This window comes from Phascolarctos cinereus, unplaced genomic scaffold (genome assembly GCF_003287225.1).
Source record: "Phascolarctos cinereus isolate Bilbo 61053 unplaced genomic scaffold, phaCin_HiC Scaffold_8;HRSCAF=390, whole genome shotgun sequence".
In the NCBI taxonomy this organism is placed as follows: Eukaryota; Metazoa; Chordata; class Mammalia; order Diprotodontia; family Phascolarctidae; genus Phascolarctos; species Phascolarctos cinereus.
In genome coordinates, this window is record NW_027556291.1 from 29,337,806 (window position 1) to 29,363,957 (window position 26,152).

At 46.7% G+C, this 26,152-nt stretch overlaps 1 protein-coding gene across 2 annotated transcripts in view; it reads right to left on the minus strand.

Annotated features, from left to right (window-relative positions):
* Window positions 1–1,323: 1,323 nt before the first annotated feature.
* Window positions 1,324–26,152, minus strand: part of GPR50 (G protein-coupled receptor 50) — a 64,396-nt gene continuing 39,567 nt past the window's right edge. The window contains exons 1-3 of one of the 2 annotated variants that reach the window (XM_020975064.2): window positions 22,072–22,189; window positions 19,844–20,041; window positions 1,324–5,305 (exon numbers count right to left, since the gene is read on the minus strand). In XM_020975064.2, the coding sequence (XP_020830723.1) occupies window positions 4,437–5,305; window positions 19,844–20,041; window positions 22,072–22,174 (1,170 nt within the window). In that variant the 5' untranslated portion in view covers window positions 22,175–22,189 and the 3' untranslated portion in view covers window positions 1,324–4,436. Of the gene's footprint in view, window positions 5,306–19,843; window positions 20,042–22,071; window positions 22,190–26,152 lie in introns of those variants that run through there. The other variant, XM_078147773.1, reaches the window with a different exon arrangement.

Sequence of the window (26,152 nt, forward strand, 5' to 3'; positions counted from 1 at the left end):
ACTGAATTCAGTCTGTCTAAACCCAAGGTTTGGGGCACAGGACCCTGAGCTATATTGACTAGGAGGAACAGTGTGTAGAAAGGGGAGTTTAGATATTATAACAGAGGCAGTTGGGACCCACTAAAGCCTTTTGAGCAGGGGAAGTGGCCTGAGTAGATATGTGCTTTAGGAAGACTGTTGTAGCAGCTGTTGGAGGAGGATGGACAGTGTCCCCTGGCTCTGTGGGGCTTTTCCTGGATAATATTTACCATCCCAGCTCTGACAATCACTGACTGTGTAAGCTTGGGCAAGTTAGTGGTGTTAGTTACTTAGTAAGTTAATAGTGACTCAGACATGTTGAGGGCAGCCTCTGCCACTGACAGAATTGGGGTCTGGGTTCCCTGTCAACCATTTTTGCCCCATCCTTCCCAGATTCTTCCCAGATTCTGAGGTCTCATCCGTAAGATAAGGGGATTGAATGAAATCAGGGGTTCTTAACCTGGAGTCTGTGAACTTTTTAAAAAATATATTTTCAATAGAATTGGTTTCTTTTGTAATCCTATGCATCTTATTTTATGCACTTAAAACCAAAACATTTTGAGGAAGGGTCCATAGGCTTCAACAGACTGCCAGAGGGGTCTGTGACACAGAAAAGATGAAGAACTCCAAGACTAGATTGTCCCTAAAGTCCCTCCTAGCTCTGTGAACTTGTTGGCCTACCCACCCTCAGCCGCCACACTCCAGATGCTTTCTTTCCCTACCCCGCAAGAGTCCTGGCCAGGCTTCCATTCCCACAGGGGCCTGCAAGGTCTAGCTAATCTGAGAAATAAATTGATGCTAAGGTTTTGATGGCCAATTTCGTCCCAAAATAGAATGGTGTGCTATGGGAGGTAGTGAATTTCCCCCTCTCTGTGGGTGTTCAAGCAAAAGCTAGAGGCCCACCGGTTGGCTGATACGGCAGAGGGATTCGCTCTACGGTACAGCTTTTGATATTCCTGCCAACCCTGCCTTGGGTGCCAAATGTCATTTCACCTCTCCTAACCTCAATTTCTTTAGATGTAAAATGACCATGAGAACACATTCCCTGTCTACTCCATAGGCTTTACTAGTAGGAAAGCACTTTGTAAACCCTAAGGCTCCAGAGAAATGAGAGCTTTGATAAGGAGTCAATGAATGAATAGTTCTGAGAGAGCCATTTTTCCTCCTGCTAGTCTCTGACTCTGACTCCCTAACAGGTCAGTCAGAATCCTCCCTTGCCCTCCCCACCCCACCCCCAAGTATCCCAAGTGTTTCAAGGAAGTCAATCACACCTTTTTGTTTTTTGTTTTTTCTAATGCCACGAAAATACGTTTTATTGTTACATTAAACACACACTTTTTAAGGCAGTTAGATAATTAAAATCCAGTGCTTTAAGGCATGATTTCATATAATAAATCCAACTCTAATAGAATTCTTTTAAATAAATTTAAATTTTTATTCTTCTGACTTTTACGAAAGTATCACTATCTAGGTTTTAATATGGTGCTGATCTCTCAATCCTGTCCACTGATCATCTCAACTATTCAAAATTCTTGCCATTCAAGTGTCCCAGGGACAGCAAAGTGAGTGGCAGAGCTGAGAAAGGAGGTCAGAGTGGGGACCCCAGCAGCTAAGAAAGCCATTAGGAAACACTAAGATTAGCACCCCACCTCCTCACAGCCCGGAGAGGGGCTGGAGTCCAAAGTGGTATGGGCTAGGGGCTTCTCTTGGGTGATTCTCCCGGCTAGCAGGGCGACACCGCCCACCACCAAGTTTTTGTGCACTCCGGTCCTGATTCTCTCATGCTCTTCCACTGTGTCACATGGATCCACGGCTCCTTCTCTTACTGGCTGGTCAGCTTCATTGGGACAATCATCTCCATTTTGTTTCCTTTATCTTCTTTGTACCCTCCTCAGGCTCAGGTGGAGGAGGCATTTGGAGATAGGGTTCATTTGAATCGACTCCAATGTGGGTGGTTCGTATAGAATTGTGATTAATCCTTAATTATTAAAGTGCCATCTTCCTTTGGGAAAATCCACAGGAGTATAGAGAGAAGATAGGAGTGAATTTGCTACATTTGTCCAAGTGAGAGCCATTGGATGGAGGAGGGTGTGGATTTGGGGTTGTGGCCTAAGTGAGTGAAAGATTTGGGGTAGTAGCCCTAAGTGAGACTGAATCCTGACCAACTCTATGAGAAGAGGCATGATCCCAGTGCCATAGCTATAGGGGAGAGTCTCTTAGCAACTGAGATGGCCTTGATTTTCCCCGAAAAAAGAAAGCAACCATACAGAGCTACATAACCACAAAGAGAAATGAACAGGTCTGATGAGTGTTCATGGTGGTTGTTCATTAGAATGCTTGTTGAATGAAAGAAATGAATTTGACCACTAAGAAAACAGTGGGCCACAACTAGATTTTTTTTTTCCAGTGTGAGTTTGAGTTGAAGATTTGCTCAAAAGAGAGAGATTAGAATTCATCATATAGGCATTCTAGTAATAAATAAAGGAAAGATATGTCCTTTCCACATTAATACTTCTTAAGCAATAAATAATAGATAAATAGATGTGTGTGAGAATCTGTTCCTTAAATACCTCTTAAGCAATAAATAATAATAGGTATGTCTATTTTGTGAAGAAAGGAGGTTATGCTCCAATTTTTTGGCTGATTGCCTTGAGCTGGGACTATGAAAAATGCCAGTTGGGCAGCTCTCGGGCTGAATCCCAAGTACAGATCTGTATCTGAGCCTCTGAGCCCTGCCTACAATGCTGCTGTCCAACCTACTTCCCCTGCAGCACCTAATATGCTCGGCCTTCATTTGAAAAATCACTTCATTTCTGTGAACTAAACTTCCCTGGTTTTCTTTCTACCCCTCTGACCACTCCTAGTTCGAATTGGTCAGCCCATCCGGGTCATCAGACAGATGGGTTTTCTGCCTGAGAACTCATCAGTCACCCCCAAAGTGGCCTTCTACTCCTTCCCCCTTCCCTCCATCTCTTAGCCCCTTCTTCCTCTGCCCTATTCCCCTCCAAACAAGGCCACTGACAGCAATCTTTTCTTTGTCCATTTTATTCCACATGCCTCAATAGTATTTTTTACCATTTTGTCGAGAGTGTGGTAAAAGTCTCGACATGGACAAGATGGATGAGAATAGGCTCTGTTTGTCTCTCTTAATATCTTCCCGTGGCAGAAGCTGAGAGGGATGCTTCCAACATGGACTGGCCACTACCCAGTGGAGCATCCCTGAAATTAGGCTTCTACTCCAAACCTCTTTCTGAAATTTGATGATCTCATTTGTTCTATTTTTATGCCCGGTCTGGGAAAGGAAAGATGGACGGGGCCCTTTGTGGTTGCAAGATTCAATTACAAATGTATAGCAGACTCTGCTTGGGATCGTCCTCTACCTTAACTTTCCCGGAAAACCGAGCCCCTCCCCAACCCTGAAAGCCAGCACTTGCTCAGAGATTCTCTAGATAGAACATTGCCCCACCTGGGGGGGAATGAACACTTGTGACATTTGGAGAACAGCAGCAGTGTCCTGTCTGCCCTTGGGAATCTTGCCTGATGGCCTGGGCTCGGGGGAAGTGTTCCAGACCCCTCAGGGCACCATTCAACTGACTGCCCTGTACTAAGAATTAAGTCAGAGGTGAGCTTCCCAATTGAATTTAGTAGACATCAGAGTAACATTTTGCAGCTGAAATTTAGGAAAGATGCCATTCATTTAAAGTACTGGATTATCTCACCGGCTTCCGTGACTGCCATTTGAAGCACAGGTGGGCCTGCTTAAATATGTGTAAATTCACGCTCACAAAAACAGATTACTATGTTGTCATATTCATGCGACCAAAAGATACTTCATTTACAGAAGGCTTCACCACAAGCTTCTCTTATGAGCTCCCCCAAGTACATCAATTGGTTATCTAGACAGATAACTAGTCACTTAGCAAAGAGGCTGGGGGAGCAAAGATCACAAGAGGGAAAGAGAAAACTAGTGTGGGGAACCATTGACAAATGAAGATCAATCGGAAAGAAAGCTGAAGTAGCTTGGAAATTAGAATGGCAAACACTGGGGAACTTGAGTTCCCTAAATTTGTATTATGTATTTTTAAAGATATGCTACTATTACGCAAAGTATAAGGTACATTTGCACAATGAGCTAAAACACACTCACTAATTTGTACTTCTAAGCCTTCTGGTGTGATGTGTATAGTGTATAGGTTTGTGTCAAGTATATGTGTGCATGCATGTGCATATAGGGGGGTGTATGTGTGTATGCATGTGCATATACGGGGTGCATGTGTGTATGCATGTGTGCAGACTGTGTGTTGGAGCAGAGAGAAGTACGGTGCGTCAAGCAATTTAAGCGTATAGTATGCGGAGCAAACTTAGAACTGGGACCTGTCACTTGGCCATCACTAAGGACACTCAGCGAGACTTTGTCTTCACAGGTAGGTGTCGCCTTGAATGCGCCTGGCCCCAGCATAAGTCGGCTTGCGTCTCATCCTCATCTCACGGATTTGCTCCTGCAGGTCAACAACGAAGTAGTAGGCCGTGTCCTTGGTGTTGTGGACGATGCGCTGGTACTCCTTGCGGAAGTTCTGGTTGAGAGTTCCGTAGACCATGGCGTTCACGCAGCTGTTGAAGTAGGCCAAGTAGTAGCTTCCAATGTATACCCACTCTGGGACGCGTGGTCCAATCCCCAAAGGATCGAAGACCCGGGCAAGCTTCAAGAAATTCAGTGGGCCCCAGCACAGAGCAAACAGGATGAAGACCAGAAACATCGTCATGAAGTTGCGGACATCAACCAGCATGAACTTCGGCTTGGTGACCTTGACCCGATGATTGACTTGAATGACCAGGATCCAGATCCTTAGGTAACAGAATGCCACTACCGTCAGGGGGATGAGGAAGTGGAGGGCCATCACTCCAACGGCGTAGAAGGCACTAGAAGTGTGGACAAAGCTGCAAGTGTAGACTGTGGGATTATACTGCACGGTGGCCACAAAATAGTTGGGGATGAGAGCCAACATGGTCATCAGCCAGGTTATGATAAGGATGAGGATGGTGTTCCTTCCAGTGAAGATCTTCTCATATAGGAGGCTATGGCAGATGTAGCAGTAGCGGTTGAGGGCTATCACCATGATGTTAAAGACGGAGCTAACAGCGCTAATGCTTGTAAGGAGGCCGCTCAGTTGACAGTGGAGTTTTCCCATGGTCCAGCCATTGTTCAAGATGGCAATCAAGGTCATAGGGTAAGGATACACAGCAACAAGCATGTCGGCCACAGATAAACTGATTACAAAGACGTTCCCTGGAAAAGAAGGGTAGGAAAAAAAGAAACAGAAGGAAAAAAAGAGAAGAAGGAAGAAAAAGGATCAACTGCAGAACATTCAAATCTCATTGAGTTAGTCTAATTAACAGAAAAGGTCAGTTGGAATTAGACAAGACCTGAAGGATATTGAGAGGAAAAATTGAAAGCAATGAAATTCAGAGTGGACAGGACTGTGGAGAAACAGAGACACTTGTTCATAGCTAATGGAATTGCAAACGTGAGAGCAAATCTGGCAGCATATAGTACTAGGACCCTCAAAATCCATACTCTGGTGCCCAACCCTCCAGTGATGAGCTTCTGAAGTCTTATATTTAGTTAGGCTTGTCCTCAGGGCACAGATACCCAATCCCAAGCAGGAGCTGATCCTATCCTCAAAGCTTTTCCACTTTGGTGGACCTGCCAGCATTTATGCTCTGTGGGCCTGGTATACATTGTCACATATCCTGTACACCTCACTCTCTCCCACCACTACTTCCCCTCCCCCAACGTGAGGCGGGCAAGCATCGCACTTTCCATAGATGACGGGGCTATGGGCCCTATTTAGACCTCAAACGTGTGCTCAATGTACCCACAGCTGTGCTCCAAAAAAAAAAATGCAAAAGGGTTCCAACTGTTTGAGTTCAAATTGTGTCCCCGTTTTCAGAAAGCTGAAGTGGAGTGCTCTGAGCAGCTTGAGGGAAATGAGCCCTTGAGGAGAGGGAGGGCTAAGGAGAATGAAGGGTGCTAAAGACAAAACTTGTCCCTTCCCAAGGCCCTGGTAACATGGCTCCATTTCCATCCCAGACATCCCACAGTTCAGAATTTTCCCCATTTCAAATACAGATTAACATTGCCCAGCTTTAAATAAGTGAGGTCTCCTTTGAAAATCAAGAATGCTCCATGCCACAGGGCTGGACTCCAGATCCAGAGCCAGGCGGCTTAATGAAATTCACAACCATGCAGTCTGAAGGATTGTGCTCTTCTCTGGACTATCATTAAGACAATGACAAAAATATAACTTGAGATAAATGGCTGCAAAAGAGAGCATTAGGGATGCCATTTTCTTAAAAAGCTTTTTTTATGGGATCAGATATAAATGGGGCGGAAGTATAGGAAAGAGGAAAAGACTATGGTAAAATGGCTTATGGGCTGTGGCACTCCTAAGCTACTTCCTTGGATGAAGGTAGACATTTAAAGAAGTCTATTAACTCTTTCAGGATACTAGGGGTCTTTGCTGCTCTTACTAAGGATGCTCGGAGCCAGAGACAGTAGGCCAGGAACACATACAAGTGTGTTCCTCACAGTGCTGTCCTCATTTCCCAAGGTATCAGCCTTCCCTCCATTTCTATGTGCTTAAATATGGTTATCTTCCCTTAGCTTGAGGGTAGGAGCATTTGAGAGGAAAGTGACAAAGCAGTTTTCCTTTGTTCAGAAATCAGAATTGTGGCTGGGGCCCCCAATCCTTTTGCCCAGCTGGGCAATTAAGTCCATTAACAAGGTCATGGTTAGACAACATACCAAAGTTGGCTCTGAGGCAGTGACATATCTTTACTTTGGCCTTCCCTAGTCTGGAGCAATGCCTGCAAGGTTAGCATAACCAGTTAAGTGAAGCTCGCATTCCAATAAGACATTTTGCTTTTGGCACATCCACTGAAGCAGTGCAGCCTAACTAATGAAGGCATGATTAAAGATCGGTTGATGTTGGTAATCGATCAAAGGCTACTGCTCAGTCTTTTGCATATTACCCTTTTCTGTGATTGGAAATAAATTCCCGGCACCCAGACTGCCACCAGAGCTCCATTGTATAAATCAAGATCACTAACTCTTGTTCTAAGAGTCACTCTTCTGAAGAGGATTTTAATCTACAGCAAGAGAGCAAAGTGCTTTAAGACTGATTTGGAAAAATTTGTAATTTGTCAGTAGTTTGCCCTCTTGTTTTGATGCCCTCATCAGCCTGAGTAGAAGCAGCAGTTATTTGGTTACATGTCCTCTGCTTCGGGGTTTGAAAAAGTGACATTTGATTTAGAAACACTCAGTCTTGATGCTCTGAATTTCTTACTATAGTCTTTCTACTTCTACAAGCACCTCTTTCCATTTCCCAGGAAACATCATAAGCAGAGACCTTGATTCTGTCTCAATCTTAGATTGCCTAAGCTACAGATACATAGACTCATAGGATGTCAGAGCTGGTTGGGACTCGAGGGATCAGTTAGTCCAACCCCTGAATTTTACAGAAAGGGGGACTGAGGCTCAGGAAGGCTGATTTGCCTAATAGGTAATCGAGGAGTGACAGAGGTGGCATCTGGCCATTCTTTTTTTAGTTTGGGGCGCAGCATAGAGCAATGGTTCTATGGATTAAAGGGAGGTGGAGGCCAAAAAGAAAATATAAAAGGATATGGAGATACTGTGAAAATGAAGAAATAGTTCTTTGGGGGGAAAAGAGGACAGAGCCCTTTAGGATGGAGGTAGGAGGGGAGAAAACTTGTGAAATGTAGTCCCAGAAGAAAAATTAATTTAGTCGGAGACAAAAGAAATATTTAGCAGAAAAAAAATATCAGGACTTTGCTCCTGGAAGCCATTAATATTAGCATCTAGTTTATCATTTGCCTGTGAACAGAGTCCAGTCTAGCGGAGCATGCTCCAGATTATCTGTTGACTAAGTCTTGATGGATTTATGGCAGCCTCTTTCGATTTTGGAGCCTACTCAGTCTTCCACATTCAGCTAAATTCTCCCGGTTTTGGCCATGGTCCTTGCTTTGGGTTGACTCCAAGCACTCTGGCTACCTGATCCCAATGAATACCCCAGGGGGGGCTGCAAGCAAACCTGTCTTAGCATGGCCAAAGCTCCTCAGGTAAGCTAGCACTTAAAAAAACAAAACGATTTCAAAGAATATAAAGACAAGGGAACTAATTTTGTCCAGAAAAAAAAATGTTTTGTTTTGTTTTCTGGAAAAATCTTCCTGCTAACCAGGGCTTAACTTATGAAGTATTGTTTCATCCTTGAGAAAAAGGAAAATAGAAAATTTTTTAAATAGGTTTTAAAAGGGACTGGAGTTGAGGGCAGAGAGTCCAGGAAAACCCAGAAAGTGGTCTTCTTTGGGACTAGAGCCATAGGACAGAGGAATTTTAGAGGTGTCTAGTGTGAAACACACCCCCCTTCATTTTATGGAGAAAATAAGGGCCAAAGCTGGTTTTACAAAAGAGGAAACTGAGACCCAGGGAAGGGATGGGTCTTATCCAAGGTAACTAGTAGCAGATTCAGGATTAGAACCCATGATTCTAAACCTGCATCATGGTCATTTTTTCTACCATATCACATTCTGTGTCACACACACACACACACACACACACACACACACACACACACACACATACACATACACACACACACACTCACTCTCTCACACTCTCACTCTCACTCTTCTATTGCAATGAGGGATGAGGATGATAAAGTGGAAAATAACTATTTCAAAGCTGATAAAGCCTGGTTTTCTTTCTTTGAAGAATCTTATTGATTGGGCCAAGAAATAACATAGGACCCTGGCAATTGAGAAGGGAATTCTGGCTCTGATTTTGCCACCAACTGGCTGTGGGACCTTGGGCAAATTACTTTCCCTCTCTGGGTTTCAGTTTGATCCTCTGCAAAATGATGTGGGGATGGACTGACTGATGTCAAGGTGCTGGAAGCCTGGGAAAGGCAGGCTTTTGGCATCCCAGGGTGTGGAAGCCTTTCTCCCGTTACCTTCCTTAAGGGAACAACAAAGCCTAGACAGAGCAACCTTAGTGGCAGAGATTGTGGCCCCTAGATCCCTAGATGCCCCTTGCTAGAAGAAAGAAGACTGGCTGCCTAGGTCCCCCTAGTCATGTATCTGAGGGGCCTCAGGATAACTTCCTGTACTTCCCAGTAATGTCTCCCCCACCCCCAAAAAAGGGACCCATAAAAGCTCAGGAAAAATAATACCCATTTGTTTTGCATAAATTTACATAAACTGTATAATATTTATGCCTAATTACAACTTAGTAACAAGTAGGCAGATCATTAAATAAGTATATTAATTTTGCTGCATGTTCTTCTTCATTCAGACCCTTACTAAGCACTTGGGCTGGGCTATGGGGGACACAAACCTGAATGGGTCCCAGTCCTTGCCCTGAAGAAGCTCCCAGTTGGGGGGGGTGGCGAGGGAAGGTAGGATAGACAGCAAAATGGGTTTAGAAAGAGCAGACCCAGGTTTTAGCCCCAGCTCTACCACTAACTAGCTGTTCCCAGCAAGTCCCTTCCCCCTCTCTGGGCTTCATCTGCTCCCATCTGCAAAAAAGGGGGTTTGGGGGGTGCTGTGGGGGCAGTAGGTAGGGATGGAAGGTTGGATTAGGTGATGTCTGTTCCAGCTCTGACATTCTTTGAATTGACACATACACAAATAACCAGAAGGTGTATTTAATTACAAACATTCTCTACTTTGTCCTGGACATTCAGGCTTCATAATTTGTGACTTGCCCCTAGTGTGGCTGTCAGTTCACAGCTAAAAGAAATTCCAGGGGAAAAAGCTATGACCGTTTAATAGGGTAATTTCTAGTGTCGGAGCCATTTCTGCAAATATTCCCGTAAGATGGAGTTTGCTCATTTAAAGACCTTTGTTGGGGGGGGGGAAGCGATAGTTATGTTTGCTGGAATGGGAGGGAGGGGGGCAGGTAACACTGAGCTCTGTATTTGAAAATCAGTTTAAAAAAAAAAAGCAGTTCAAGTGTCATGGATGAGGAACCGTATGGCTTAATCTAACAACATCTCCGTTTCCATTTTCTCATAGTTTAATAGTGAAAAGGAAAAATAGGGAAAGATAATGAGGGTGAACAAAAGAATACCTAAAGACTTGGGCACAGTAAATGTCCAATAAATGTTTGTTGAATGAATGAATGCATTCATGAATGAATGCAACACTGTCTCACAGCAAAGAAGAGATCTCCATGGAGGAAGCAGCTTTGCAAACAGATCACTGGTCCCTGAGGCAGATGAAGAGCAAAAAAATCGGAAATGATTCCTTTGGGGTTCTCTAGAGGGTAGGGAAGCTGGATGTAACTCTGAGAGAGCAGCTCAATTGCCATTACTTGTTTGCAAGGTTGCCTGCTGGCTCTTACACTTCCCAACTAAAAACATTTCCTAGCCAAGCTCTCAGAGGCGGTTTAATTTCATGCTGAGAATTTACAAACCGCTACAACAGATGTAAAGCTGTGAGGAGTAATTACACAGCTACTGCTTACCCAAGCAAAACCCGGGTTTGCATCTTTCCTGCAGATTAATCAGTGAGAAAGAAAAATGACAGCAATTGATGGTGCAAATTGCGGCTACAAGGCGATGTATTTAATGGGGGCTCGGAGAAGTTATGGGACAAATTGTCACTGCAAAGTCTCCCATCAGCCACAAATTATTAGGCAGACTTGGGATGGGCTCCCCAACAGGTTGACAGCAAGCTCCACAGAATCACAGGGCTAAAAAGGACTACGGAGGCCATCGAGGTCAGCCCATGCCTGCACAGGCATCCTCTCTAGCATCAGCCCCACCAAAGTGATTAAACGGCCTCTGCTAGAAGACCTCCACTGAAGGGGACCCTCCTAACTCCCAAGGCAACCCCTTCAACTCTGACCCTGCTCTGCACATTAGGAAATGGACCCACATGTGCCTCCAGCACCTTAGACTTATTGCACCCTGCTCAAGACAGCCCTTAACAACTTGAATGAATATACAATAAATAGATAACAATGACTCATAGTGAGTTCACATTTGCAAAGTGCTTTACATACATTTCATTTGATCCTCTCAGTGTCCCTGGGAGGTATTAGCAGTCCCATTTTATAGATGAAGAAATGGAGAGATTAAATGTCCTTGCCTGTGGTCCGCAGCTAGTAAGTGTCAGAGACAAGTCAAACCCAGGCCTCTCCTGATTCCATGTCTAGTACTCTTTCAATTTACATTATGCCACCTCTCCAGGATAGCTGTCTGTGATATCCTCTCCCCTTCCCAATCCACCCCCCCACTTTCCTCCTTCATTCTGGACACTATGCCTCTATTAATGGAGCCTGAGCTTTCATTCCATTTTGTTTGCCGTGACCAAAAACTGAAAGGATGAAACTACTTAAAATGACATGGTTGAGATTGTATTATTTTTGATCCTATTAGGCTCATGGATTTGGAGCTGGAAGGGACCTCAGGGACCACCAGTCAAGCCCCCTCTTTTTAACAGAGGAGGGAACAGAGGTTAGATGATTTGCCCAATGTCACCCAGCTAGTAAGTGGCAGAGGCAGAATTTGGACCCAGTCTTTTAAGTCCCATAATAAGAGATTTTTATCCAGCCCAACAATCTGATATATTAACTGCATTCTTGCTATGATCAAAAAACACCAAGAAGTTGCAGCTAAATGGAAGGGCTGAACAATGTCACAACAAATGAAACTGAATATATCTTAACAGGCAGGAAATTATTGGTTACCTACTGGAGAGTCATTTCAGAATCATCTGTCTGTGTGCAGGCAGGTCAATGACTGGTTAGAGGAGAGTTCAAAATCAATACTAAATTAGAAGAAAGACAAAGATAAGAAGGTACTGCATGCACTCACAAACAACTCCAACCTGACCAATTTCAATAAACTGCTGTTGACTGAAAAATGGGAAATGGATAAAGGTAAAGACATTGATTTTGATTATCACCATTTGGACAACTAAAATTAAATTTAAAATTTCTCCTGTCTAGTCCTCATTTCCTTGTCTATATAATGAAGAGTTTTTCTCTTCCAGATCTAGAGACTAGGCTCCTAGGTAATTGTGCAAGAATTGTTATCTTCCATATAGCACCTCATGGTTACAACCATAAAGTGGGTATCACCATAATTGCCTGAAGACTATCATAAACTCCTGAAAACCTTGTTGCAAAATATGTTTAACATACAGTTTCTTGCTCTATCCTCACAAACCTGTGAGTTACATATAGTGAGCATTATCTCCATTTTACAGATGAGGAAGTTTGGAAAGGTTAAGAGACTTGCTCACAGGCACAAGGCTACTAAACTAAATATTAGAGGCAGAACTCAAACCCAAGTCTTTATATTTTTAGTCCACTACAAAAGGTAGCACAAGAAGGAGGAAAAGAAAGAATGAAAGAGAGAAGGATGGAGAGAAAGAAAGGAAGAAGAAAAGGGGGAAAGGGAGAGTGAAGAAAGGAAGGAAGGGGGAGGGAAGAGAGGGAAGGTGGGAGAGAAAGAAAGGAAAAGAGAAGGAAAATGGGAAGGAAGAAGAAAGGAAGAGGTAGGGAGCGAAGAAGGGAAGAAAAGAGAAAGAAAGGGAAGGAAGAAGAAAGAAAGAAAACAGAAGATAAGAAACAAAAAGGGGCAAAGCATGGTTTAAGCAAGCATTCTGGCACAAGTCACAAAGAGCTGGTCTTCTCTGGCCTGCCAGGAGCTGCGCTCAAGCACAGCAGGGCTCAGTGGAATTAGCAGTTTCCTCAAAGGAGAGGGCAATGAGTTCTAATCCTCCCCATTTCCTGTGCAGCTGTGGACAAATTTCTTACCCTCCGGAGGCTCTTGTTAACAACTACTTCTTGGAGTAGTTGCAAGGCATAAAAGAAGCCAATAAAATGGAGTGAACAGCAGGTCAGCAATTCTAAGTGCTTTCTAACTTCTCAGAATAAAAAATTCCTGGTTTATAAAACATTTGCCTCAACTAAAAACTGGGCTTTCTAACAACACTATTTTTCCTCGGCTCTAATGCCAAATGTAGCAACAGGATAAAAGCTAGTTGGTGTTGAGAAGCAAGTTCAGAAAGTCTCTACTCTGCTCCAGAAAGGGGGTGGGGGGGGGACGGGAATAAATCTATGTTACCGACTCTACAATTCAATACCAACCCTTTCTAAAGTTGGGGATGGGTTTCTACTGGGATCTAATTTTATACCCTCAACTATAAAAACCCAAACTGCTTTGGTTAGAATTAGCAATTCTCTACACAAATGCTCTAGAATAAAAAGAAATCCTCTGTACTAGGTACTTGTCAGATTTTTGCCACATTATTTTCCATTGGCCACGAGAGGCTTTTTCCTCTTTGAACCACCTGGACTTGGGCAGACTTAGACCTACAGCCACATGGTGCAGGGAGAACAGAGGCCCCGCTGTGGGGTCTAAACTGCTGAGAGCGGAGGGGCCGGGGGGGGGGGGGGGGGGATTCTGGTTTTGCCACTTACTAGCTGTGTGACCTGGAGCCCTGTCTGGGCTTCAGTTTCCTCCTCTGTAAAATGAGGGGGTTGAACTACATGACCTCTGACATCCCTTCTAACTCTAAATCTAGGACCAGACTCGGCTCCAACGACCTGCCTTCACAGAAACACAGCCTTTGTTTCCCATACAATACATTAGCAAGAGAGTTGCTGGCTCCCTAGAAGGCATTTTCTCAATTCATTCTGCACCCAGCCTGCCAACTTCATCTAAAACAATTAAGTGGATTAGGGGAGCTTTTGCTCAAGTGAAATTTCACAGCACAGCCTGAGGTTTGAGAGGAAGCCAAGAAGCAAAGCCACACAGTTAATGACAGGGATTGAGGTGATGTCCTTATCACTCAATGAGGAAAGAAAGAAACCACCGAAATCAGTTCAAATTTGTCTCTGCTTTTACACAAGCTTCCCTAGTGCAAAGAGCCCAAAGGCTGGCCCAATTTGTATAGGGCACCTGGGTCATACCACATAGCAGGCCATCTTGCTAAACACTTCTCAAACACACTCCCCCCTCCAGGCCCCAAAGGCCACAGGCATAAAAGACACCTTTTCCCATCTCCAGCAAGCCATACTAATCAAAAGCTAAAAACTTATCCATAAATTCAACACAACACATTGACATCGGACATGATATTCCGGAACTTCACAAAAGGTGACCACCCCCGCTTCTTTTTTCCAATCTTCATTTAGCTCAGCAGATTTTTAAATAATAATAAGCCCCCCTCCAAGAAATTCATTTGTTTGCTGGGGAAAAAACAAATGGCTGAAAAGCCCTTTTCAGATTATAATAAAGGAGGGGGCAGGAGCAGTGGGCTTTAGGGGGCCCCATAGAAGAGGTATGAGGTGTCCCAAAGCTCCATTTGGCATAAACAATGTCCTTTTCATGGACGAAAAAAACCTCATTTTTATTTTAAATTTAAATTTAAATTTCACTGATGTGTAATCTATATTAAACAGCTTGACACATTGGCCTTATTTTCTTCCTTAATATTTTAATATATTGGAGGGGGCTGAAGTCAAGGAAAGAAAATTGCTTCTGGAGTCAGGGAACCTAGGTACGAATCTCAGCGTTGCCATTTACTAGCTTGATGACCTTGGGCAATGCCCTTAACATGCCTAGATCTCAGTTTCCCTCTCTGTAAAACAAGGGAGTTAGGCTAGATCAGGAGTTCTTAACCTTTTTTGTATCATGGACCCCTTGGGCAGTCTGGTGAAGCCTATGGAAGCTTTCTCAAAATCGCATTATAAAATGCACAAAATAAAATACATAAGATTGCAAAGGAAATCAATGATATTGAAACACAGTTATCAAAATACATATTTTTTTTAAAACAGAAACAAAAAACAATTTTACAAATTCCAGGTTAAAAACCTCTGTTTTAGGATCACAGATTTACAGCTAGAAGAAAGCTAAGAACCTTTGAATTCATGTTGATTTGAAAATTAATTGAAATGTCATCTATACATAACCACGTGTTATAGTGGTATGGTTTGTTTGTTTTTTTCCCTTAGGTGAATATTTTAATTCATTGGAGAGGACTGTGCCTAGGCTGGTGACAAAATCCTGTTCTACATACACACACACACACACACACACACACCCCAAAAAGGGGTGCCCAAATTTGTACACCCTGCGCCTTTGCACTCCCTCCAGCCCTAAAGAGGAAGGCCCCCCACTATGCTAGAGCTTCCAAAGTGCAACTGCCTGAGAAAGGGAGTAGACTGCAGAGCAGTGCACAGCGGGGGGGGGGGGGGGGGGGGGGGGGGGGGGGGCAGCCGGAGAAAACCCTGGGAAATGCACCATTTACACTCTCTACATCACTGCAGCCATCCTGGCCACTTTAATTCCCATTCCACTGGCCAAAAACCAGTCAAATATTGCAAGCCACAAGCAGTCATGTAGCACCTCATAGTCCAGCCCAAGGTCTCCCAAGTCCCCTATCCCTGACTGCTGTAAAGGCAAAAAAGCAGGGCCTTGAAAGGCCAGCCAGGGTTTTGTTTAAAGCATTCCCATCAACAAGTAAATACATCTCCTGTTTGTCACTGCTTGCATCTCTCCCTTCCCCCTTGTCACCTTCTCCTTTCCCTAAGTACTGTTCCCATTATTTGCAATGATTTCCACACAGGACCGTTGCTAGGCAGTCATATAGGCTATAGTACCATCATCTGGGGGTGACAGAAAAAGAGGGAGTGAGAGAGAAAAAAAAACATGAAAGGCTTGGAAAATCGGGCTGGGATGCAGGCTGCAGGCTGCTGTGCAAGTGAAGAAGCCGAGAGGAACCATCCACGGGCAATGAGAAAAAATGTGAAATTACTGCCCATTCCTGAAAGTCTTGTTTCAGTGTCTATTTCTTAGTTGCTAATGCTTTTAACAACGCAAAATGCCCTTAGAGTTTAATCGCATTTCCTTCCTGCTCCTTGCTTCCCTATATGAAGGAAGACAACACAGCCAATCTCTGACTGTAGAAGCAGCCTGTTAATTAAGGTATGAGGAGTGGTAGCAGGCTGACCCTGAAACCCTGCTGCTTCTGCTGAAGGGGGAGGGTCGTGGAGCGCCCCTGGGGAGCTGGGGCAGAAATACTATTCTGCTGTTTTGCAGGGGCACCATCTGTCTCTTGGGGATTTCTCACAAATTCGTAGAAGAGAGAGGGAAAAGAAAAACAAGGCCCATGATGGATTTGGAGTCAGCTCAGGCTGCTGGTCCTATAGGAAGGTCTGAACTATAGAGCTGGGGGAAGGGGGGGGGGGCTTGGGGCTAAGATTTGCCACCTTCCCAGAAGTTGGAACAAGAGCCAAGACTGGCCTCTTTTCTGGGAAGATTCTGCCCCCATCTGGGCAGCTTTTCAGTTCATTCATTTCAGTGGCAAGGCTTGTTGGCAGCTGTGCCTTGGCTAGCAGCCTCCCTCCTAACAGGCAGTCGTCACTAATTCCCAGCGCTGGTTCCTCTACCTCCCTACAACTCCACTGCCGGCTGCTGCTCAGCCCAGCCTGGTTGGGGGAGGGGGATTTGGCCCCACACCTCTGGTCTTTACTGGGGCTCCTCATACTCCTGCCTAAGGCATAGGTCCCTGGAACTAACTGGGTGGCACTCTCACTGCATTTGGAGCTGGGGGCTGTGATAAGCAGAGACTCCCTTCCTTATTGTTAGGCTCAGAGAGTAGAGCCCACTTAGACAAGTACCCTAGAAGAGGGGACTCATCCCCACCGACACCTTACATGGCATGAGCCTCAGTTTCCTCCTCTGTAGGATGGGTGGGTGAAATTTGAAGTACCCTGCCCACTTGCAGCACTGCCCTGTATTCAGCTCACATCCAGACATAGAAGTGCCCGCTTCCTCCCAGACTCTTGCTAGGCTCCACCTCTCCTCCCCCAAACCTGCTTGGCTCCTGGCATCCCCAATTCTGTAGCATGGTTGTCTACCCTACCCTAGCCACTGCAACTTTGCCATGGCCACTGGGGGAAGGGGGTAACTCATTTCCCCAAGATGGCCAGATACTGCACCAAGGTGTGCCCACCCAGGGCATCGTCTTTGCCAGCCGTGCCAGGCTTAGCCAATCAAAGCAAGGTGCGTGCCTTGGTACACTGGCTAAGTGTTCTCATTGGCCTCCCTAGGGAAATCCAGCCACTTTGCTCCCTCCACAAGGCCATTAGGTCACCCCTCTTTCCTTGCCAACTGTACCCCTATGAATTGATTGCTGTAAATGGTCACCTCCCTTGCCCCACAGCTCTGCCAGGTTCCCATCATCATTATTTTAGAGCTGGAAAGGCCTTTAGAAGGTATTTAGTTTGCAGCTTGCCTGCCTCCCCAACACACACACACACACACACACACACACATACACACACACACACACACAAACGATACTGGGAACCCCAAAATGGTTGAGCTTTCCCAAATTCCTATACTGGGCAGCACCTAAGCTCACCTAGCTCCTAAACCCTGCTCTTCACAGGCCCTAGCTCCTCAGGGGATTGCTATGAATGAATAGATAGCTTTTCCCTCTCTCTACTCCCCCCCTCATTTCCCTGCTTGGAGGCACTGGTTCAGCAGCCCCTAGATATAGCCCTGACAACCTGACACTCATCTGCCACCTTAGGAGGGCAGTGGGGTTCCACAAGGGACCCCTAACCAACTTCACCCCAATATTTATTAGGGGGAGAGCTCACCAGCCTCTTCCCTCAAGTTGGCAGTAGGGTTCATACTTAGGCTGGATTTAATTCTGCATTTACCTGGGTTCTCTCCAACACCAGACAAGGACAGTAAAGGACCCTCTACCACCTAGGCACTCTGAACTTTACTTGGAGAGGGTGTTTCTAACCCCCTCTACAGAGGAACCCATACTTAGGTTCCTTTTAACCCCAAGGGTAGCCTACAGAGACCCCACCACCACCAACTTTGACACCCAGACATTTACTGCCCCTCCCTTCTGCAGAGCAGCACATATTTAGACTAGGTTCATCTGGTCTCTGTCCAACCCCCTAACAATTTAGACACCCTGATATTTAACTGAGGGGGAGAGTAAGGAGGCTCTCTGTACCCCACACTCTGCAGAAGAGTTTATAACTAGGCTCTCGCCAAAGCCTGCAAGGACCCCCTACCATCTTAGACACCTGATATTTGGGAGCTCTGCCCCTCTCCCTCTGCAGAGGAGGGAATGTTTAGTGTGGCTTTAGCTAGGCTCTCTCCAAACCCTAAGGTAACCTGCAAGGACCCCCTACCAACTTAAATATTGGGGGGGGAGGGGCTCTGCTCCTTCCCCTCTGCAGAGGAGACCATACTTAGGACAGAATTAGCTCTAGATACCAAATTGGCCAGTAGGGGATTGTGACCTCTCCCCAAGTTACGTAGCCCCTTCATTTCCTGAGGGTGTTTCTGAGCCCCCCTCCCATGGGCTCTGCAGGCTTTGGCTATATTCCCTGGCTTTTGCCTGCCCAGGTCTAGGGGGGTGAATGTGTCCATTTTGCAGTCCCAGGAGTGGCGGCCACGCAGACCCTCAGAAGCTTTTCCCAGCAGTGCTGGGGAGTTGAAACAGGCACAGGAGCCAACCCCCACCAATTTGGTGTCCCGCGGGGAAGGGGGAAAGAGGGGAGAGGGGGAGGAGGGGAAGGAGCTGCCTCTGCAGCACAGCACTTCAGTCAAACACACACTTTTTCTTTCTTTCTTTTTCTTTTCTTTTCTTTTTTTCTTTTTAAAGACGCTTTTCAGACAAGCACTCTTCCTAGCCCTAGGCGAAGGAGCCTGTCTCCCAGATGTCTTCCCAACCCCAAGCCTCAGACCCCCATAGGGACTTGGCGACCCCCACTCATCCCACTTCCTGGCTCTGCACAGCTCCCCAAAGCCCTGCACTTAATTAATTTCGCCGTGTTTGGCTCTGGCAGCCCTAGGCAGGCAACTTCTCTTGCCTGCTTCCAGCCTTGGGACCCTCTAAGGACTCAAGGACCCCTTCCCAATCAAACACAGACACATTCCTGTCCTTTCCCCGGCGTCTGTTCACAGCCTGAACACTTACCTGGGCTCGGTCCTGCTCTGGACGCCAAGGAGAGCGGCTCTTCTTTGCCAGCCCCAGCAGAGCGAGTGTGGGGACCCCGGAGGAACGGGGAGGCTTTTCCAAGCCTCCTGGGGGCTAGCTTTGCAGCCAGCCGCTCCCAAGCCCCTCGGCAGCCTCACCACTTACCTGCTCGGCTCTCTGCCTCTGTCCAACCTCAGGACAGCAGCCCCCCACTCCCAGCTAGGGATCCCCAGGAACCTAAGCTTAGAGACCCCGACATTTAGTCTTGGGGAGCGTCTCTTGGTCCTAGACACCCGCCCCTCCCATCTCCCTGCATTCAGAGCTGGATTCAAGCTCCAGACACTCTGGCTGCTATGCGGACTCACGGGCCGCCGCCGCAGGCTGCGGGAATCCTAGTGGCTCCAGCCCCTGCCTCCTCTCCCTCCCTGTGGTCACCCCCGTCCCAAGCTAGCCCTGGGTCCCTCCTGAAATGGAGCTCGGTAAGAATTCCTTTACTCTGGCATTTGCCTGGCCACAGAGTGGCCGTAGAAGGTGCGGCCAGCTCCGGCCCTAGACTCTATCTCGCACCCTCCACTCCCACCCCCCAGGCTTGCTGGTGGTGTGCAGCTCTTGGGCAGGTGGGCACTAACTCTGTAAGGTCTCCTCACTGTGCCGTTATGCCAGCCTGGCGTCGCTGGTTCTCTGGAACCGGGGCTACCATAGGCATGGGGGACATAGATAGCCAAGGAGGGAGCAGGGGCACGGCACACGGGACTGCAGCGGGGTGCAGACAGCTTACCGAGGTTGCGGAGTCTGTCGTTCTTGGTCACGGCAGCGATGACAAACGAGTTGCCCACGAGGTCCATTACGATGGTGAAAGAAAGCAGCAAGGACAAGAAGCTGGTCAGGAACACGTTCTGGGGCCGAGGGGTCTTGGGCTGCCACCAGTCAGGGACAGTAGTAGTGTCATTGTGAGCCGCCTCCATGGTGGTGGAAGCTGGGGAAAGAGGAGACAGAATGAGAGCGCCGCCGCCACAGCCAGCATCCCACCCACCCAGTCCAAGCTCCCGGCCCCCAGCCGATACTCCCCGGACTCGCCCAAGTCCAGGGGAGGGCTGCTAAGTGTCTGCCGACTCCCTCAAGCTTTTGTATCCCTAAGTTCTCTCCGAAGGGGCGGCACCAAGGGTCCGTCCTGGGGAGGGAACTTTGCCTCAGTCTTTACCTGCTCACCACCCGCTCGCCTGAAGACGCTCCCACCTCCAGCTCTGGAGCGCTCGAATTTCCCTGGCACTGAGCTTTTGTCTCCAGGGCGTGGTGCCCAATGGCATGTCGGTGTCAGAGAAGCGAGAGCTTAGGAGCTCTCTGGCGGCTCCCCTACAATCTGGTGCCTCCCGAGCCCTCTGAAAGGCAGAAAGGCTACTGCCGCCGCCGCGCACTTGCGCGGATGCCAGAACCCCTCAGACAAGCAGTGCCGCCTGCACGGAGTGCGGGCTCTTGAGCCCTCCCCCTGCCAAGCGCAGCTGCTGCTTACAGAGTGCGGGCTCCCGAGCCCGTAGGAGGAGCGCAGCCGCCTCACACAGAGCGCCCAGAGAGTCGCCAGGGCAGTGTTGGGGTCCAGAGCCCTCAGGAAGGGCGGTGCCGACTCGCAGAGTGCCAGGGCAGTGCAGGAGTCCAGAGCCAAAGGGATGGACATTGCCGCCGGCGCGCAAAATGCCAGTGCAATTCCAGGGCACTATCGGGGTCCCGGAGCTCCCAGGAAGGGTGCTGCCGCCTTGCACAAATTACTAGAGCATTACCGGGGCTCCGGAGCTCCCGGGATGGACACTGCCTCAGCGCATCTCGTACCAGAGCAATGCTAGGGTACTGCTGGGGCTCCGCAGCCCCCACAAAGGGCGCCACTGTGCACAAAGTGCCGGGTCTCTACCAGGACTCTGGAGCTCCCAGGAAGGGTGCTGCCATGGTTCTTAAAGAGCCCGGGGGGGGGGGCTCCTAAGCTTCTGGGATGGACAATGCCACCGCTCATAAAGTGCGGGGACACTGCTGGGACGTCCGAACCTCTGGGAGGGAAGTTGCTGCCGAACATAAAGTGCCGGGGCATTGCTGGGGCTCCAGAACCCCAGGAAGGGCGCTGCCACCTAGCACAAGGTGCCAGGGCATGGCTGGGACTCCCAAGTCCCCGAGAAGGTGCTGCCGTTTCCCATAAAGAGCGCATAAAGTACCAGGGCATAGATAAGGGAAGTTGGAGCCCGGGAAGGGAACCTGGAACCCGGGAAGGGAACCTGGAGCCCGGGAAGGGAACCTGGAGCCCGGGATGGGAATCCGGAGCCTGGGAAGGAAATCCGGAGCCCGGGAAGGGAATCGGGAGCGGGAGAAGGGAACCTGGAGCCCGGGAAGGGAATCGGGAGCCCGGGAAGGGAATTGGGAGCCCGGGAAGGGTGCTGCCGCCAAGCATAAAGTGCCAGGGCATGGCTGGGGCTCCGGAGTCCCCCGAAGGAAGCTGCTGCCTTGCATAAAATGCCAGAGCATTGCCGGAGGACCTGGAGCCCCCAGGAAGGGTGCTGCAGCTGTTCCTGTACCGAGGAGAGTCCGAGATCAGAACAGAGCTCAGAAAGCATATGGAGACCAGACTTCGTTGCCTTGCTCCCACTCCATCCCCCAAATTCCTGGCTTGTCTCAGATCCAATTGTGGGGGGATCCCTGGACTCCTCTTCTCCCTCCACTTCTCTTTCCCTTTCTCCCCATAAGGAGGAAGAGGAAGAGAAATCTGGTCACTTATCCAACAACAACAACAACAAAAATCTGGGTTTCTTCACCTCCCTACCCTCACTCCCACCCCCCACGCCCCCACCCCACCCCACCCTCCCTGCCAGTCCCTCTCTGAAGCCACAGTCAGGGATAGTCCCCACTACCGCTATGCCGCAGGCAGGCAAAGTGCTGCTGGTTTAGCTGAGCTCTGGAAAAATCCCCCGGCCCAGACCTCCACCCCCGAGCCGGCTGGCAGTCCCTTGCCACAGCCTCGGAGCTTACAGTAAGGGTTGTAATCCCTGGAGGCAGCGCCCTCCTGGCCAGCAGCGCCGGTCACCGCAGGCAGCAAGTCCCCCAGCAGCCGAGATGCGTTCGGCAGAAACATCGCTGCTGAACTGAGTCGGCCGAGGTGGCCGAGCTTTTATAGCAATCTTTACCACCTGACTTCCGACGTAACACCTACGACATCAAAATTAATGACAGGGGCAACCTCCCAAACACCTGTAAGCACTTAAACCCCCTTGGGAGACCTTTGGCCACCCCCCTTTTGGCAGAACTGACTACGGAGTGCCTACAATAGCCCCAACTCCCTTTACACAAAGTCTGAGTGGCAATCCTAGCCCAGGCCTGAACTCTTAACAGCAGGAAGCCTGTGCCTGGTCTTTAAATAGGCATCTCGGTCACCCAGGGCTGGAGGAGTCAATGCAATCTGGCACATCTTAGCTAGTCCAGCAGCTTAAATGGTCTAGCTCGCAATGTTCAAAGGGAACTTCCAAAGGCCGTGAGAGGATTCGAGGGGAGGCAGCGTCCCCCTCAGGCTAATGAGCCAGGCATTCACACCTCCCCAGAACAGCCTGCACCTTCGCATTTAAGCCCTCTCTCTACGTTTTTGGTTCCACTCACTTTATTCCTGGTACCCCGAAGCTATCCACAAAGTGCAAAGCCCTGCCCACATTGATCCACGTCCAACTGCAGGTGGTTCGCTAAACATCCAACGTTCGTCAACCCCCCCCATCCCCACCCCATAACTTTTACCAGATCATTAAGTAATTGAGGTAGGGATCGACAGATTTCAGATGGAACGCAATCCTCCTAAGGTTAGGGAGCTGGTCTCTAAACTGTTTAAGGCACCGAGAGCCAAGAGTCTTGAGCTTCATCAGTCAGTAGGTGCCAGAGCTTGAATTCAAACCCTGAACTTCCCGAAGCTTCAAGCACCCTCCATCCAATGTGTAAACCTGAAAGTTCTCTGGCCCACTCCCAGAAAGGAGCATGGTGATGTACAGGGTGCAACTCCCAGAGAGCCCAGAAAATCATTTCCACCTTTACTTGGAACTCATTACGTGAATGAAAAAGAAAAAAATTCCTACCCCAATGGATAATTTGTCCTTTTTCATTCCCAGACAGAAACCTCAACTGCCTGGGTGAGCAAGGAGTCCCCCAAATACTGGGTGGCCCCAAAGTGACCCAAAATAGTTCTTTCAATTAAGAATTGCTTCCTTTGATCTTAAAACTTTTTTTTAATACTCACAGATTTTTAAATTTAAAAAAATTCGGTCACTAAAAAAAAGTTAGGGCCTTATTATAAGGACTTGGGGTGGGCGGAGTGAGGGGGAGATCTTAGAAATAAAGTCCAATTCCCTTTTATTATTTGCTTAATTATTTTTAATGTGACCACAGATTTTCTGAGAAGATAGGGTTGGCCAGAGTTCATGGGATTATAGGCCTAGAGCTGCAAAGAGACATTAGACAACATTGATTCCTACCCCACCCCTTTTACAGATGATGACAGTGAGGACCAGAGACCTTAAGTGATTTTTCCAAGACACACAGCAAGTGGCAAAGCAGAATTTTAAAACTAGATCTTCTGGCTGAAGATTCAGCTCTCTTTTGACTCCACCACAGAACACAGAGGTGAAAAGGATCCTGGGACATCATCTAACATGACCCCCCACTATTGGGAGTGGGTAGGGGTTTTTTGTTTTGTTTTGGTTTGCTTTGCTTTTTGCTTTTGCTTTATAATTTTGAATTACCACAAATTAACCAGAGTTAATAGGGTCATAATTTTAGACCTGTAAGCAACCACACGAGAAATTTAGTCCAAACTCCATATTTTACATGTAAAGAAATTGAAGACCAGAGAGGTTATGAGTTGGCAAGCATCACACAGCAAATTATGGAAGAATGGGGTTTTGGGGCCTGGGACTTCTGGCTTAAGATCAGAGTCTTGGATGTGCCACAGATGTTACAGCTTGAATGTATCTTAAGGCTAAACCTATTCCAGCCCCTCCATTTGATTTTGTTTTGTTTTATTTTATTTGCTTAATAAAAATTTTATTACCAAAAATTAGATAAAGTGATTTCATCAGCCAGAATTTATAATCTCAGTTTTAGAGCTAGAAGAGGCCTGAGACAACATTTAGTCCTACCCCCACATTTGACATAAGGGGAAACTGAGGACCAGAGAAGTTAGATGACTTGTCACACAGCAAGTAAAGAGGAGAAGAGGGTTTTTCAGGCCAGATTCTTTATCTCTGGCTCCAGTCTTTCTGCTTCCTTAAATCATCTATTCCAGCCTGCTTTCTAAGAGATTAAAGAAAAGGCTAATTTAAAAAATGTTAGTGCCAATTTTCAAGGGTGATTGAATTGGCCAGAGTTCATAGGCTCACACTTCTAGAGCTGAATGGGGGGGGGGGTCTTAGAAAACATTAGCTGTACTCCCTTATTTTATAGGTAAGGAAACTGCAGAACAGAGAGGGTGAGTAACTTGGCCAAGATTACACAGCAAGTAAGTAGCAACACAAGGGTTTTAAGCCCTGGTCCTCTGGCTCTAAATCCAGTTTTTCCCATTGAACCAGAGGCTTGAAAGCAAGACTGTTGTGGAGAACCTCTAATACAATCAGGAATATTGATATTGTTTTTCTTTTTCTTTTTTTTTTCTGTCTTGCTAAATAATTTTTGTTATTGCCACAAGTTAGCAAGAGTTCCTAAGATCACAGTTTGGGAGCTAGAAGTGGGAAGAGACCTTGGGATCATCTGGTCTAATCTCATTTTAGGTGGATTCCTCTTTTTCCTAAAAGCCTTTTAATTATTACTGTAAATTCACTAGGAGGACTTCATTAGCCAGGATACAAAGGATCACATTTTTGGAGCTGATGGAGACCTAAAGAGTCAAGAAAATTAAGGTCCCTCAGAGAGGTTAGAAGACTTGTCCAAGATCACACAGCAAATTTCTGAGTATGATTGTTGTAACCAGATGGCAGAAGACATCTTGGAGATTACCTCCTCCAATTATTCTCCTCCCCTCCTCTCTCTTTCTCCTTTCTCTATTTTCTCTAAATATAAATATATAAAAATATATATAATAAACATAATAATAAGTATATAATATATCTTAAATTTTTATTGCCAAAAATTATACGAGATGATTTAATTAAAATTCAAAACATCAGAGTTTCAGAGCTAGGAGAGTTCTTAGACAACATTTAATCCAACCCCCGCATTTTTTAATTAAAATATTTTATTATGATTATAAATTAAGTCAGATTTCATGAAATCATTATTTCTGAAGGGAAGAGGGCTTTATATGTTGTTCATTATTTACTCCAGCCTCTCCTTTTACAGATAAAGAAAGTGAGGGCCAGAGAGGTTAAGTGACTAAGCCAACATCACACAGCACTAGAGTAGCAAAGCAGATTGCCAGCTCAGGTTCTCTAGCTGCCAACTCAATTGTGTTTCTCCCAAACTAAGCAATTTGGAGCTGGAACTCTTGTTCTTGTAAATCAGCTGGTATAGTCCCATTTTAGGTAGCATTTTTTGGTAAAACTATTTTAATGATGACTATATATTAACTAAGGGGATCTAAGTAGCCAGCTGAGATTAGCCATAGCCATGTTTTTTAGAGCTTATTGAGATCTTAGACATTCAAGAAAACCAAAAAAAAAAAAAAAAAACCAAAACAGAAAGGTTAGGTAGCTTGCTCAAGATCACACAGCAAGTAAGTGACAGGGTCCAGCTCTCTTGCCCCTGTACCCAGTGGGCTGGGAGGGCATCTGATACAATCCCCTCCTTAGATTTGAGGGGTTTTATCTTTATTAAGTCTATAAATTGAGATTATTTTGCTAAGCAGAGTTCATGGGATAGTAGGTGTAGGGGAAGTAGGGGCCTGAAACAATAGCTATTCCAGTTCAATAGCCATTGTACTCCATATTTCCACATTAACCATTTCAAGGAAATCATTTTCCAGAAAAGAAATTGAAGACCAGAGAGGTCAGGTGTTTTGGCCAATGTCACACAGCAAGTAAATTTCCAAGCAGATTTTCTTAGACTGGGTTTTCAGGTTTCCAAACTAGCTCTCTTCCAGCTG